Source organism: Carcharodon carcharias, chromosome 20 (genome assembly GCF_017639515.1).
Source record: "Carcharodon carcharias isolate sCarCar2 chromosome 20, sCarCar2.pri, whole genome shotgun sequence".
Classification (NCBI taxonomy): Eukaryota; Metazoa; Chordata; class Chondrichthyes; order Lamniformes; family Lamnidae; genus Carcharodon; species Carcharodon carcharias.
The window spans coordinates 99,994,274-100,008,919 of NC_054486.1; the positions used below are offsets into that span (position 1 = coordinate 99,994,274).

A 14,646-nucleotide genomic window follows, 5' to 3' on the forward strand; every position below is an offset into this window, starting at 1 on the left:
CAAAGTGCCTCACCCAGAGAACATTCTGTGCCCTTGCCACCCTCAGTGCTTCCTCCAAGCGATGGTCAACATGGAGTTGCATTGATTCATCAGCTGAGGGAGGGCGATACGTGGTAACCAGCAGGAGGTTTCCTTGCCCATGTTTGACCTGGTGCCATGAGACTTCATGGGGTCTGGAGTCACTGTTGGGGACTCCCAGGGCAGCTCCATCCAGACTGTATACCACTGTGCCACCACCTCTGCTGGGTCTGTCCTACCGGTGGGACAGGACATACCCAGGGATGGTGATGGTGACGTCTGGGACATTATCTGTAAGATAGGATGCCTTGGGTATGACTGTATCAGGCTGTTGCTTGACTAGTCTGTGAGACAGCTCTCCCAATTTTGGCACAAGACCCCAGATGTTAGTGAGGAGGTTTTGCAGGGTCAATGGGGCTGGGTTTGCCGTTGTCGTTTCTGGTGCCTAGGTCAATGCCGGGTGGTCCGTCCAGTTTCATTCCATTTCGACTTTGTAGCAGTTTGATAGAACTGAGTGGCTTGCTAGGCCATTTCAGAGGGCATTGCTATGAATACACAAGGACTGTGTACAGCGAGTACAGGGGCACTGTGTGTGTACAGCAACTACAGGGGCTCTGTGTGTGTACAGCGAGTACAGGGGGACTGTGTGTGTACAGTGAGTACAGGGGGACTGTGTGTGTACAGTGAGTACAGGGGGACTGTGTGTGTACAGTGAGTACAGGGGGACTGTGTGTGTACAGTGAGTACAGGGGGACTGTGTGTGTACAGTGAGTACAGGGGGACTGTGTGTGTACAGCGAGTACAGGGGGACTGTGTGTGTACAGCGAGTACAGGGGGACTGTGTGTGTACAGCGAGTACAGGGGGACTGTGTGTGTACAGCGAGTACAGGGGGACTGTGTGTGTACAGCGAGTACAGGGGGACTGTGTGTGTACAGCGAGTACAGGGGGACTGTGTGTGTACAGCGAGTACAGGGGGACTGTGTGTGTACAGCGAGTACAGGGGGACTGTGTGTGCACAGCGAGTACAGGGGGACTGTGTGTGCACAGCGAGTACAGGGGGACTGTGTGTGCACAGCGAGTACAGGGGGACTGTGTGTGCACAGCGAGTACAGGGGGACTGTGTGTGCACAGCGAGTACAGGGGGACTGTGTGTGCACAGCGAGTACAGGGGGACTGTGTGTGCACAGCGAGTACAGGGGGACTGTGTGTGCACAGCGAGTACAGGGGGACTGTGTGTGCACAGCGAGTACAGGGGGACTGTGTGTGCACAGCGAGTACAGGGGGACTGTGTGTGCACAGCGAGTACAGGGGGACTGTGTGTGCACAGCGAGTACAGGGGGACTGTGTGTGCACAGCGAGTACAGGGGGACTGTGTGTGCACAGCGAGTACAGGGGGACTGTGTGTGCACAGCGAGTACAAGGAGACTGCGCAGCGAGTACAGGGGGAGTGTGCGCGCACGGCGAGTACAGGGGGAGTGTGCGCGCACGGCGAGTACAGGGGGAGTGTGCGCGCACGGCGAGTACAGGGGGAGTGTATGTGTACAGCGAGCACACGGGGACTGTGTATATATTGTGTATTTGGGGGGCTAACAGAGGTTATACTGAATGAAGTGTGAGTGAACAATTGCATCATCATCGCTCACTTTCCCAGCAGCAAGTGGGGTTGTTGATAGATGTGTCTTGTGTGGCCCAGTTGGGCTGAAAGGCCTGTTTCTGTTTGGTGAACCGCCTGGTGTAACCGTGTGTGCCACGTCCCAAGAATCAATAACTGCCCGCTAACCCCACTCCCTCCCCCAGTGAGTCTCCTTTTTAACTCTTTGTTAACATGTTTCTCTGTTTCGCTTATTCTCAGTCGGAGTGAACATATTTGATTACCTGGGCGGAATCATCAGCTACATCGTCATAGCGATTCCCATCTTCACTGGACTGTATGATGGCCTTGCCCCTGCAGAGCTCATCGAGTTGGTCAGCAAGGTATGGTCCGTGGAAAAGAAATCCACCTGGAAATTGTTGGAAAATAGCTTCCTAATCTTTTGATGTGTGCTTAATTTACATATGTATCTCTCTGCCCCGCCCCCCCGCCCGGTTTTTGCCCTTCTGTCCTGATACTGCCGTCTCCCCATCTTTATCACGTTCCTGCTGTGTCCTGTACAAAGCTCCGGCCTGTGATTACAATGTTCACAGCGGCAGGATTATCAGTTGAGGGATGTCGGTTTTCTTTTTGTTCCAGTCCTTGACGTGTCTCTGATCCTGTGCCTCCCTCGTACATGTAGCATCCTGGTGGCCTGGTCTACAGGAGCACCAAACCCATCCAGAGGGGGAGCCCTCAGGCTCGGCCCCCGGGGTTGACTGGTCTGAATCCACTTGCTTTCCACAGTTGAATATCCTGTCCAGACACAGGGGAGGGAGTCGGGGGACGGGTGTGGGATGGGTTCAGGCTGCCAACTCTGATTGGAGGTTTCCCTGGGGGTTTGATCACATGACCTCACACCCCCTACCACACCCTTCTGCCATTGGTCCATCCCCCCAGGTGCATCACCTTCCCACAGCCAATCGGAAAGGGTACTGCCTCTTCATTATCCAATTGGATTAATCTGGACCGTTAGGTGAAACAGTCCTCCCTCCACCCCCAATCTCCAACACTTTTATAACTTGTAAGTGAGAGATAAGAGGTCACTTCCAGGAGTAATTCATAGGCCCCCAAACAGTAGTTACACCGTAGGACAGAGCATACAGGAAGAAATAAATGGGACGCGTAAGAAAGATACTGCAATAATCATGGGTGACTTTAATCTGCATGTAGCTTGGGATAATCAAATTGACAAAGGCAACCAGGAAAATGAGTTCATAGTGTTTACAGGACAATTTCATAAAGCAGTCCATTCCAGAGTCAACCAGGGAGAAGGCTATCCTGGTCCTGGTAATGCGCAATGAGTCAGGATCAATCAATAACCTCATGGTAAAGGAGTCCCTAGGTGACGACAATTACAACATGATAGAATTTCAGGTTCAGTTTGACAGGGAGAAGTGTGGGTCCATGACTCGTGTTTTAAACCTATATAAAGGCCACTGATGAAGGCTGAACTGGCTAAGGTGAGCTGGGAAACTAGGTGGGAGAGTGGAGATGCAGTGGCAGTTATAAGGAGACGGTTAATAACTCCCAGCAAAGATTTATCCCAGTGAGAAATAAATTACTCTTTGAGAAGGACGCATCACCCGTGGCTAAATAAGGAAGTTAAAGATAGTATTAAATTGAAAAAAAAACTGTACAAATCTGCAAAGATTAGTGGTAGGTCAGAGGACAGTTTTTTTAGAACCAACAAAGAATAACTAAAAAGATAATAAAGAGGCAGAAAGAAGCATATGAGAGAAAGTTAGCTAGTAATATAAAATATAGTGTGAGTACAGACAAGTGTTTGAATAGGAAAAGAATAACTAAAGCTAAAATCGGTCCTCTAGAGAGTGAATCTGGGGAATTGATCATAGAAAACAAGGAAATGGCGAAGACTTTGAGCAGATATTTTGTGCCTGTCTTCGCAATAGATGACTTGGAAAACTTCCCAAAGATACTTGATAATCGAGAGGTGATAGGGAGGGATGAACTTTAAAGAGGGAGGCAGAAAGCAGGAAACTATAGGCCATTTAGCCTAACATTTGTTATAGGGAAAGTGCTAGAATCCATTCTCCAGGAGGTTATGGCAGGATATTTAGAAAATCAAAATGTGACCAGGCAGAGCCAACATGGTTTTATAAAGGGGGAATTCAGGTTTAACTGATCCATTAGAGTTTTTTGACAAAGTAACATTCAATGTGGATAAAGGGGAACCGGTGGATGTGGTGTACCTGGATTTTTAAAAGGAATTTGATAGGTGCCACACCAAATCGGAAGCCTGCCCACCATTTTAAATATCCAATCAACAAGCTGTTATTGAGCTTGTTAAAAAGCCGCTCGGATGTCATTTTTTTGTCGCCCGCTGCATTTCTCGGGTGTCGGATGGGGAAAAGTTTGGGAGTGATTTATGGCAGGTATGAGGAGACGGCACAGGGACAGAGGAAAAGACCTGTCACCTGGACCATGGCTACAGGTAGCAGCGAGTTCTGCAAGTGGAGGTGGCTGCGTCCGTATGATTTTTCCTTTGACAGCACCTTCCAAACCCATAACCCCCACCACCTCGAAGGTCAAGGGCAGCAGACGCATGGGAACACCACCCCCTGCAGGGTTCCCCTTGGGTTCTGTCGAAGGGTCATGAGGACTCGAAACGTCAACTCTTTTCTTCTCCGCCGATGCTGCCAGACCTGCTGAGTTTTTCCAGGTAATTCTGTTTTTGTTTTGGATTTCCAGCATCCGCAGTTTTTTTGTTTTTATCCCTGTTCCTAATGAGCCTGTTCCACACTCGGTAAACTGAGGTGGCATTTGCAGAGTACGCCACTGGGTGGCAGTGCAGGACATAGCTGTGCCGAGTACTGTCTGATCCTGAACTACGCAATGTCTATCAATTAATCCCAGGATTTATTCCACATTACTGCAAAGTTAAGAGCTGGCCAGGTCTGTTCATTATTTTCCCGCCAATATTTTGCCTTGCCCTTTCCTAATATCCAAGCAAACCAAGTGAGTGGCAGATAGGGTTACCAACTCTGGTCGGATGTATTTTCTGGAAGTTTTTGGGCAAACACCCTTTTTCTCCTCTGCTCGCCAACATGTTTATGACCAGTAGAAGAAAATATTCCACGGCAATGTTTAGAAAGGGGCCAGTTTGTTTTAACGCCCTGTAATTTTTTCCCCTGGAGGTTGCTCACTGCAACGTCCAGGAGATAATCATTAATTCCTGGAGTCCCCAGCCCAGTCCTGGAGGGTTGACAACCCTGTCAGCCTGCCCAAGCTCAGTTCAGAATGGGGAGAGAGAAGCAACTAATATTGTACAGGAATGTCCAAAACGTGCCTTCAGACCAACGGGACCTACACATTTTAGAATTGTGATCTATGGCCTCTCTTCCTGACAGAATGCCTTTGTGTCCATCTACCTGATAAACTGCTTCAGCCGACTCATTGACCTCTCAACAACCGTGTCTGACCTCGCGGGCTACACACACAGGTCAGTGTCCGTGAGCGAGGGGGAGAGGGAGAGAGAATGATAGAATGAGAGCAAGCCAATGAGAATGGAAGGGTGGAGAGGATGAGGATGGTGGAGGGGGTGGGGCGGGGGGGGTGCAGAGCATGGGGAGCAGGAGAGGGGAGGGAGGGGAGGGGATGGAGGAGGGAGGGGATGGAGGAGGGAGGGGAGGGGATGGAAGGGCAGGAGGGGGAGAGGTTGGTGGGGGAGAGGATTGTGGAACTTGAGATTATGGAAGGGTGGAGCAGAGCCAGTCTAGACGGTGAGGTCAGCAGAGCCAGTCTAGACGGTGAGGTCAGCAGAGCCAGTCTAGACGGTGAGGTCAGCAGAGCCAGTCTAGACGGTGAGGTCAGCAGAGCCAGTCTAGACGGTGAGGTCAGCAGAGCCAGTCTAGACGGTGAGGCCAGCAGAGCCAGTCTAGACGGTGAGGCCAGCAGAACCAGTCTAGACGGCGAGGTCAGCAGAGTCAGTCTAGACGGTGAGGTCAGCAGAGCCAGTCTAGACAGCGAGGTCAGCAGAGCCAGTCTAGACGGTGAGGTCAGCAGAGCCAGTCTAGACGGTGAGGTCAGCAGAGCCAGTCTAGACGGTGAGGTCAGCAGAGCCAGTCTAGACGGTGAGGTCAGCAGAGCCAGTCTAGACGGTGAGGTCAGCAGAGCCAGTCTAGACGGTGTGGAGCCAGTCTAGACCATGCCCTTTCTGTGGAAGTTGCTCACATACACCGGAGTCTTTGGTGGCTTTCCTCAGGCACTGCTGCCTTCTCTCAATAACTCTGGATATGTCCACCACTGGACAAGGAATATCCAACCCAGACAGTGCGTCTGCACTGCCCAGTAATAAAGGGCTACTTGATGATCTGCTTAATATAGGGTTCGAATAGCAACAACTCATCATGTTGAATAGTGGCTATCAGGTTACAGCTGCTGTTCCACAGATACTCACTGTTTTTTCCATTATCCTTTATTGCTGACAGAATTGGTGAGCTGCAAGAGATGATCCTAAAACTCTCCGACTCACATCGGAAAAGCAAACACTCTCCATACAAAGAAATGTCGGGTTTTGAAGAGTAAGTTTTACCAAATAGCTGCAGCAGTGACCCCTTCCCATTACCACCTTAAATAGCCACAGTGGTGACCCCTTCCCATTACCACCTTAAATATCTGCGGTGGTGACCCCTTCCCATTACCACCTTAAATAGCCACAGTGGTGACCCCTTCCCATTACCACCTTAAATAGCCACAGTGGTGACCCCTTCCCATTACCACCTTAAATATCCGCGGTGGTGACCTTTTCCCATTACCACCTTAAATATCAGCGGCGGTGACCCCTTCCCATGTGAATGTTGGGTAAGGACAGGTGTGGGCTTGTCTGCTTTCCCATTCCCGGCGGAGATTTACTGCCCAGGAACACACCCTAGGGACTGCGGTATGGGTGGGGGTGGGGGTGGGGGAGGCAGTAAAAATGGTACGCTAACATTGTGGTCTTCCCCAGGGACTGTTTGGATTCGGGAAAGGAGGCGGAATCTGGCGACACGGCTTTTATCCTGGAGGAGGTGTCCTTTACCGCTCCGTCCTCCGAGGCGCTGTTGGTGAGAAACCTAACCCTGAAGGTCACGGCAGGGCGCAGCCTCTTGGTAACGGGCAACACGGGCACTGGGAAGACCACACTGCTGCGTGTCCTGAACGGACTATGGGAGACCGCCCATGGTAAGGTTTGACCAGCGGCGTAAAGCCCATTCCAGTCAGAGAAACGCGTGACCACCCCCCCAGCCCCGGCCAAACCTGTATTGATGCCCTTCTCTGAGCGGGCACTGCTTGCCATCTTGCGGGCATATTGTTATTACCCCTGAGGAGGAGGACGTCTCTCTTCTCACCAACGCCCCAGTCAGTCACCTGGGATGGGAGGCCCGGTTCTGACGATAGGCGACTGCTCTGAAACTTCGGCCGGGACTTTCCGGTCCAGTTCACCGGCGGGCACTGTCACGGGCTGGCCGAGTAAATTTGGTGAGCCGTTGACTTTTAACGGGGGCAGGGGGTCGGGGGAAATCCTGCCCGTCAAGCCGGATTCTCTCCCCACAGTTGCTTCCTGACCCGCTGAGCACTTCTGGCGTTTTCTTGTTCTCATGTCCGAGCTCAGTGGCGGGGAAAACGTGGCAGGGACGAGGCAGGTGTCCCTGTCCACCCTGTGGAGCGGCGCTGTGGAGCACCCCGAGCGCGGCATCCGTTAACCGTCTGAGCTGGGGAGCGGGACGCTCTTTATTTCCTTGATGGAGCAAGTAGCTCTGCCATCGCAGGGTGTTGCTTCCTCCCTGACCAGGCTCCTCCCAGCCCTGGCCAATGACAGCTCCTCTATCTCCCTCTCCCTGTACGCCCTGCACAGAATCGAGGAGAGGCAGATAAACTATTACGGCTGCTGGCGCCAACAACTCTGCAACATCGAGAACCACACACTGGCCTTGTAGCTACGTTGTTAGAATTTGCTTGAAGCCATTGGCTCCTGCGTCATGTGCACCGTAGTCGAATTGTAAAGGCGAGTTGGTGAGATGCCCTGCTCTTTATTTGTAGGATCTGTCCACATGCTGACTCCCTTTGGACCGCGGGGAATTCTTTTTCTTCCCCAAAAACCATATTTCACCGACGGAACCCTCCGAGAACAGGTAAAATGGTGGGTTACATTGTCAGCCTCTGCAGCGCGAGTTGAGGGCGGCCGATTGCAAATGGAGTAGGGCAAGAAGGGAGGTGAGAGCTGGAGGAGAGGGGAGGTGAGAGCTGGAGGAGAGGGGAGGTGGGAGCTGGAGGAGAGGGGAGGTGGGAGCTGGAGGAGAGGGGAGGTGGGAGCTGGAGGAGAGGGGAGGTGGGAGCTGGAGGAGAGGGGAGGTGGGAGCTGGAGGAGAGGGGAGGTGGGAGCTGGAGGAGAGGGGAGGTGGGAGCTGGAGGAGAGGGGAGGTGGGAGCTGGAGGAGAGGGGAGGTGGGAGCTGGAGGTGAGGGGAGGTGGGAGCTGGAGGAGAGGGGAAGTGAGGTTGGAGGGAATATGCAGTGGGATAGGAGGAGGGGTGGGGGATTGGAGGGGAAGTAGGATTGGAGAGGAATGGAGTTGGATTGGAGTGGAGATGGACTTGGGGGTTTAAGGGGACAAAGGGAGTGTAGGGGTGATGCAAGGAGTCCAAGGTTGGGCACCACATTGGATATTTTTAACATTGAAAACTATCCCTTGACAGGGTGGAAAAAATCTTTTGCATTTCAGGCTCCCTATCATATTATCCTGACTATCTTCATCAGCTGCTGCAGGAGCTCTTTGTTTTATCTCCACTCCTGCTTACTTCAATGACCATCACTGGCTGCGGACACAGAAATGCAATTAAGTTATAAAAAGGAAACAGGCCATTCAGCCCAATTGGTCTATGTCAGAATTCACCATTCTCACCAGAGCCTTGGTCACATGCATCCTTATCCCCTAATCCCCTATCTCTTCACCCACCTATCCAATCTAAAAGACAGGGGGAGCCCTTAGACAGGGACGGAGAGTGGAACCCTCAAACAAGGGATGGGCACTCTGGAGAAGAAAGAACGGAGTTCCAGAGATGGAGGGATTGAGTGAGAGAACTGGGAGGAAGGGAAAAGGAGCAAGAGTGTGTGCATTAGGCAAAGAGGCAGGGAGAGTAGGTGCATTAGGCAGGGAGAGTGGGTGCATTGGGCAGGGAGAGTGGGTGCAGTGGGGAGGGAGAGCGGGTGCAGTTGGCAGGGAGGAAGGGAGATTGGTACACTGGGCAGAAATGGGGGCTGGGGGGGGCTAGTGTTGGAGATGATGGGGGGAATCTATGAAAATCCCAGGGCAGAGAGGCTGAGAGAGGAACATGAGAAATGAGCTTCCCTAGAACCAGTTTGTAAAAATATTCATGATTTTATCTGTATTTTTTAAACAGGTGATTTATCCTTTGAAGGAAATCTACCCCATTACAGGTATCACGTTCCACATCATTTAAAACCCCAAGCCCAATTCAGTGTACCAGTTTGTTGATAGAATAGGTCAAAGTGTCGTGACTCTTCATTGAATTGTATCCCTCAGGTTCAGCCGATGACGAGAGAATCATCCGCTTCTTAACGCTAACTGGATTGGTGAGTGATTAACACTCATTCCTACTACAGACATGAGGGGCAAAGTTTTCGCCATTTGCTGTTTATAGTGAATGCTCTTCATGCAGGTTTATAACTTGACTAAAAGCAATGAAAGCAAGAATTGCCTGAGGTAAATCTCCCATATTGAGTGCTTACTCATCACTCTGTGCTCGCTGTTCTATCACTGCCTTCTAGTCTGTCAATGCTTCAAATGTAAAATATCCATCCTCTTGTTCAAACCCCTCCAAGGCCTCCCTCCACCCTATCTCTGGATTATTCGGGTATGAGTACCATTTGCTCCATTTTCAAGGTGATTTTTTTTTTTGCCAGAACAGGGTAAAGGCTCTTTGAACCCAAATAATATGTTTGATGTCATTGTGCACACCATCAGGGGAGCAGGAGCTTGAGTTTAGAGGAGCAGATAAGATTTAACTGCATGAGAGAGAATGTATAATATTCAGAGCAGATTATTGCTACAAGTGGAGAGAGTCATAAGGGACCTGGACCTGAGATATGAGAAAGAGCAGCTGGTGGTATTGCTTTCAAAGTTTTGAAATTAACTGGATGGGCCTCGATGGTCTATTCTGGTAATGTGTGTTTCTACTTGTATTACTGGCAATATACTTAGAATGCATGACTAGAGCAAATGGATACTCGGGAATGAGTTACAGACTTTTATTTTATTCTTTCAGGGGATGTGGGCATCGCTGGCTAGGCCAGCATTTATTGCCCATCCCTAATTGCCACTAGAGAAGGTGGTGGTGAGCTGCCTCATGGAACCGCTGCATTTCCATGTGGAGTAGCTACACTGACAGTGCAGTTAGGGAGAGAGTTCCAGGATTTTGACCCAGTGACAGTGAAGGAACGGCGATATAGTTCCAAGTCAAATGGTGTGTGCCTTGGAGGGGAACTTGCTGGTGATGGCGTTCCCATGCATCTGCTGCCCTTGTCCTTCTAGGTGGTAGAGATCGCAGGTTTGGAAGGTGCTGTCAAAGGAAGACTGCAATCTAATCGAGGGGTCCAATATAGAATAATGGATACTCGGGAGTGAGTGACAGACTACAATCTAATTGAGAGGTTCAGATGGTTTAAGTGTAGAATAATGGATAACCAGGAGTAAGTTACAGACTGGAATCTAATGGAAAGGCTCAGGTGGTGGTTATGATACAGCAGATGATGTGTGTCAGGTGGATCAAATCCACAAGGGAAACATGATCATGCTATCTCAACGGTTTTGCAATTTGTATTTATTTTGAGATGCGTGCCTGAATTCAGAAGTAATAAGTCCACCAAGACTTCAGAGATTTTTTAAAAACTAAATTAAACATTTATTAACGAAAGAAAAGTTGTCAAGCACTTGCATTGGTCTACAAATTACTACTATAATAACTCCTAAAATCCCTAATTAGTCTGACTTCCAGTTACTCCCCTGTTAAAGCAACAGTAACAAAAAATTAGATTTTAAACAGATCCAGGCAAGTCAATACAATACACCGGACAGTAGAATTCAAAGTGGTTTGTCCCAGCTTCGGTTTCTGTAGACAACGGGCTTAGTGCACAAATACTGGAGGCTCCTCACACTTCTGTTAGATCTTACAATGCCTTCCCTGATACACATGTTCCCATATGTCTTTGGAACTTTACCTTTCTCATAATATAAACCTTTTCATGGTGCTAATATTGTCAGTAACCTTTGGGAAAAGTAAACACACTGCTTTGCCTAACTTCTCTGGTTAGGTGTAAATATCCTACCATCTCTGAAAGTCAAACTGCCCTGATTGAACTAAGTATGCAAATTCTCCTCACCTCACATTCTAAAACTTCAGCCATGTTTACGTATTTAGCATTTCAAACCTAGCTTCTTTTGATGACCAGCTGTCTCCAATTCAGTTAAATCCCCCACACACACAGAGAGAAACTATCTAAACCCCATTATTAACCTATTTTTACAACAAATCACAATATTATGAGAATTATTACACTTTTGTGACATGGTTTAAGTACAGAATAGTGAATACCCGGAAGTCAGCTGCAGACTGGATTGAATCAAGGGATTCAGATGACACATTAGGATTGGCACATTAAAATGTATGGTTTGAGTTTTAACTGTCTTTCTAACTGTGTTTATGTACATAAATATATTTTGTTTGTCTAACCCTACTGTCAAATCGTACGTTGATGTTTCTTCCTCGCCATTTAACAGAGTGTAGTCTCTGGTGTTTTGTGCCTTCATGGGATGATGCAGCACAGAAGGAGAGCATTTGGCCCATTGTGTCTGTGCTGGCACCTAGCTATTCAATTAGTCCACTCCCCTGTTCTTTCCCTATAACGCAGATCATTAAAGTGTATATAAAATATGAGCTACTTGAACACACCACAGCAGCAGAGTTAATGTTTCAGGTTAATGGTCTCTCGTTAGAACTCTTCTCTCTCCACAGATGCTGCCTGACATGCTAAGTATTTCCAGCGTTTTCTGCTCTGATGTTTTTGGCTCCCTGCTGAAACTGGGAGGTAACTGGCTCAACTGGCTGGTTCTAAGAGGAATATTCTGAGTTCGACCTGGCCAATAGCTAGGACACTTGAGGAGTTAATAATCTAACTGATTAGGTTTTTCTTACTTTAAGGTGTCACTCCTGAAGAGGACTGGAGGGCTGGATGAGAGAGTGGATTGGAATTGGTGAGACTAATTTGGAGACTTTGCTTTTGAGTTTCTGACTTCCAAGCTTAAAACTTAGAACCATAGAAAAGTTACAGTGCAGAAAGAGGATATTCAGTCCATCGTGTCTCTAGATTTTTACTGTAATTGGCATCGTCCATGTAACTCATTCTGCCTGAAATAAAGAATCAAATCATGAAAAGTTTTAGCAGCTAACATACTGAAGAGCTCGGGGCCAGTGGGTTATTTAAATTAGTCCTGGGCAAAGGATGAGTCAACATAATTATACACCTTGTACAAGATTGTAGATAGGAACAATGTTCATCCCAACTATAGATAGTTAGCAGTAGTAGACTGCTAGTAGTAGTTGTCATTTGGATCCTTTCTAAAGAGGCAGACACATATCTGATGATTGTTCAGGGAGGAGCATAGGCACAGATCAAATACTCTACCTCAATTGCTCAAGGTGGGCATGGATAAACCTCTCAAAGGGCTCACAGCTTCCTGTTAGGGTTAGTGCCAGCCAGCTGCTTGAGGCAAGGTGCCAGGTACCATCCAATCATGTACACCCATTATTCACATACAAACCTTGAGTTACAGAGTGCCAGCAAGCTTGCCATCAGTAGGTCATCACTGTGAATCACCCAATGTCCGCACTCTCAACACTTGTTATTGGCTATTGACCAGTTACAGGAATTCTAGCTTCGTTTCCCCTTCTTTGATCTAGGGCCCTGATGCTCATTGTAGCAGCCTGGCTCTTGGCTAACTTGGCTGGGGATGGAGCCTGCTACCTTGCTGGCCTGTCATTTATTGGATAAACGTTTGAAGGGACGGTGACACTGTGGGGAAAAGAGTCCCGTGTAACGCTGCTGGTTGGAATTGAATTGCCCGAGTTGTGCAATTTGTGGGATTCCCTGGGGCTTTTGCTCAATTACTTTGGAAAGACAGGGAGACATATCACTAAGATTCATCAACTTGGAGCCTGTGGCTGTGTTTCATTGCCTCCTTCGGGAGACTGAGTGAGGTCGATTGCATGAGATAGGTAGATTGTACCTGACACCTTGGAACAGTTTGGTCTGAAAATCTCTTCTATGCTTCCTTCCCTGGTAGTTACTGAACAAACGTTTGAGATCTGATTGGCCTGCTTATGTTATTGCTCTCCAGGTATGACGTGCTATCTCCGGGAGAAATGCAGAGACTGTCCTTCACTCGGCTCTTCTATCACCAGCCTAAATATGCAGGTTTGTGTTTATCACCACCCACCCACCCCCACCCACCCCCAGAAGCTGAATCCATCCTTTGACAGTGACATTTGATATCCAGACCACAGACCAGCCTGAGCTGGAGACCTCTGACTCCCCCCTTGAAAGCTTATATTGACGGACTTTGATTAGAGTCCTTTGCTCATTCTAAACCTCCAAGGTGGCTGTTTCCAGTTTGAAGAGTGGGTTTGCTGACAGTTGGGTCTCAGCAGCTTCACTAAGGCTGAATAATTTTAGGGAAAAACAGTGTTTGGTAAGAATTGAGGCCAACACAGCGAGTTCCTGCTTTAGCTGTGCTATCAGGGAATAGGCATCAGATGCCTTTCCAGTTGAGGGAAGACAGAATTCACCTGAGGCCATTCTGAAAGCATAGGCCCAGGCCTGAAAAATGACAGCATACCTGTGGTGGGCAGGGTGGTACAGCCTGAGGAGCCTCCATTTTACCCGTGCCCCATGTGGTACAGCCTGAAGAGAAGTGGAGAACATGAGGGCCAACTCATCACCTGTTTCAAAGCACATTGGAGCATCCGTGAACTGTGTACTATCCCCACAGTAACTCATGGAACAGAACCATCTATTGGTGTGTATTATCATCAGATGGTGCTGAGAATGGGTGTTTCTGCAAACCGGAGCCTTCGGTCCTTATTACTCCGATATAAAAATGTTCATGGTGTTTTATTTCCCAATTTGTTTCTGAACTAAATCGCGCAAACAGCTTGGTGGTGAAGCTGTTGAGCCTGGATGGTGCATTGGATTAGCACAAGTGACTTTTTATTTTTAGGGACTTGGGCTCAGTTAGATGAAAGTCACTGTTGTTGTAAGGGTCCTATCTGGACAGTCCCAGCCCTGTTCACCTAGTAATGCAACTTGCCAATCCTGTGAGCTAGACTTAGAACTTGGTTGGGAGAATTTACTATCACATGAAGTAGTTGAGATGAATGGCATAATTGCCATTAAAAGGGAAGCTACATGGGGATAAAGGAATAGAGGGCTATGTTGGTAGGATTAATCTTGGAGGAGGCTCATGGTGGAGCTTCAATCCTAGTATCGACTGGTTGGGCTTAATGGCCTGTTGCTGTGCTGTTAATTCTATATAACTTCTTCCATAGGTTAGATTGGAAAAGAATTCCAGAGATGAAAGGACAGCATTGCTGAACTCATCTGGTTCACTCATGTCCTTTAGGGAAGGAAATCTGCCGTCCTTACCTGGTCTGGCTTACACGTGACTCCAGACCCACAGCAATGTGGTTGACTCTTAAATGCCCTCTGCACAAGGGCAATAAGGGATGGGCAATAAATGCTGGCCCCGCTGTCGACGCCCACATCCCATGAACGAATAATTTAAAAAATAAAACCAACTGCATCAGAGGAACATAAGAATTAGGAATAGACCATTCGGCCCTTCGAGCCTGCTTTGCCATTCACTGAGATCGTGGCTGATCGTCTACCTCGGCTCCACTTCCCTCCCCCCACCCCATATCCCCT

The 14,646-nt window shown here is 48.6% G+C and overlaps 1 protein-coding gene across 2 annotated transcripts in view; it reads left to right on the top strand.

Annotated features, from left to right (window-relative positions):
- The window catches only part of abcd4 (ATP-binding cassette, sub-family D (ALD), member 4), a 34,540-nt gene that overhangs the window by 13,872 nt on the left and 6,022 nt on the right, over window positions 1-14,646 (top strand). For both annotated transcript variants that reach the window (XM_041214570.1, XM_041214571.1), the window contains 9 exons: window positions 1,872-1,993; window positions 5,021-5,112; window positions 6,101-6,193; window positions 6,619-6,833; window positions 7,692-7,783; window positions 9,051-9,087; window positions 9,194-9,243; window positions 11,868-11,920; window positions 13,064-13,140. In XM_041214570.1, the coding sequence (XP_041070504.1) occupies window positions 1,872-1,993; window positions 5,021-5,112; window positions 6,101-6,193; window positions 6,619-6,833; window positions 7,692-7,783; window positions 9,051-9,087; window positions 9,194-9,243; window positions 11,868-11,920; window positions 13,064-13,140 (831 nt within the window). The remainder of the gene's footprint in view (window positions 1-1,871; window positions 1,994-5,020; window positions 5,113-6,100; window positions 6,194-6,618; window positions 6,834-7,691; window positions 7,784-9,050; window positions 9,088-9,193; window positions 9,244-11,867; window positions 11,921-13,063; window positions 13,141-14,646) is intronic.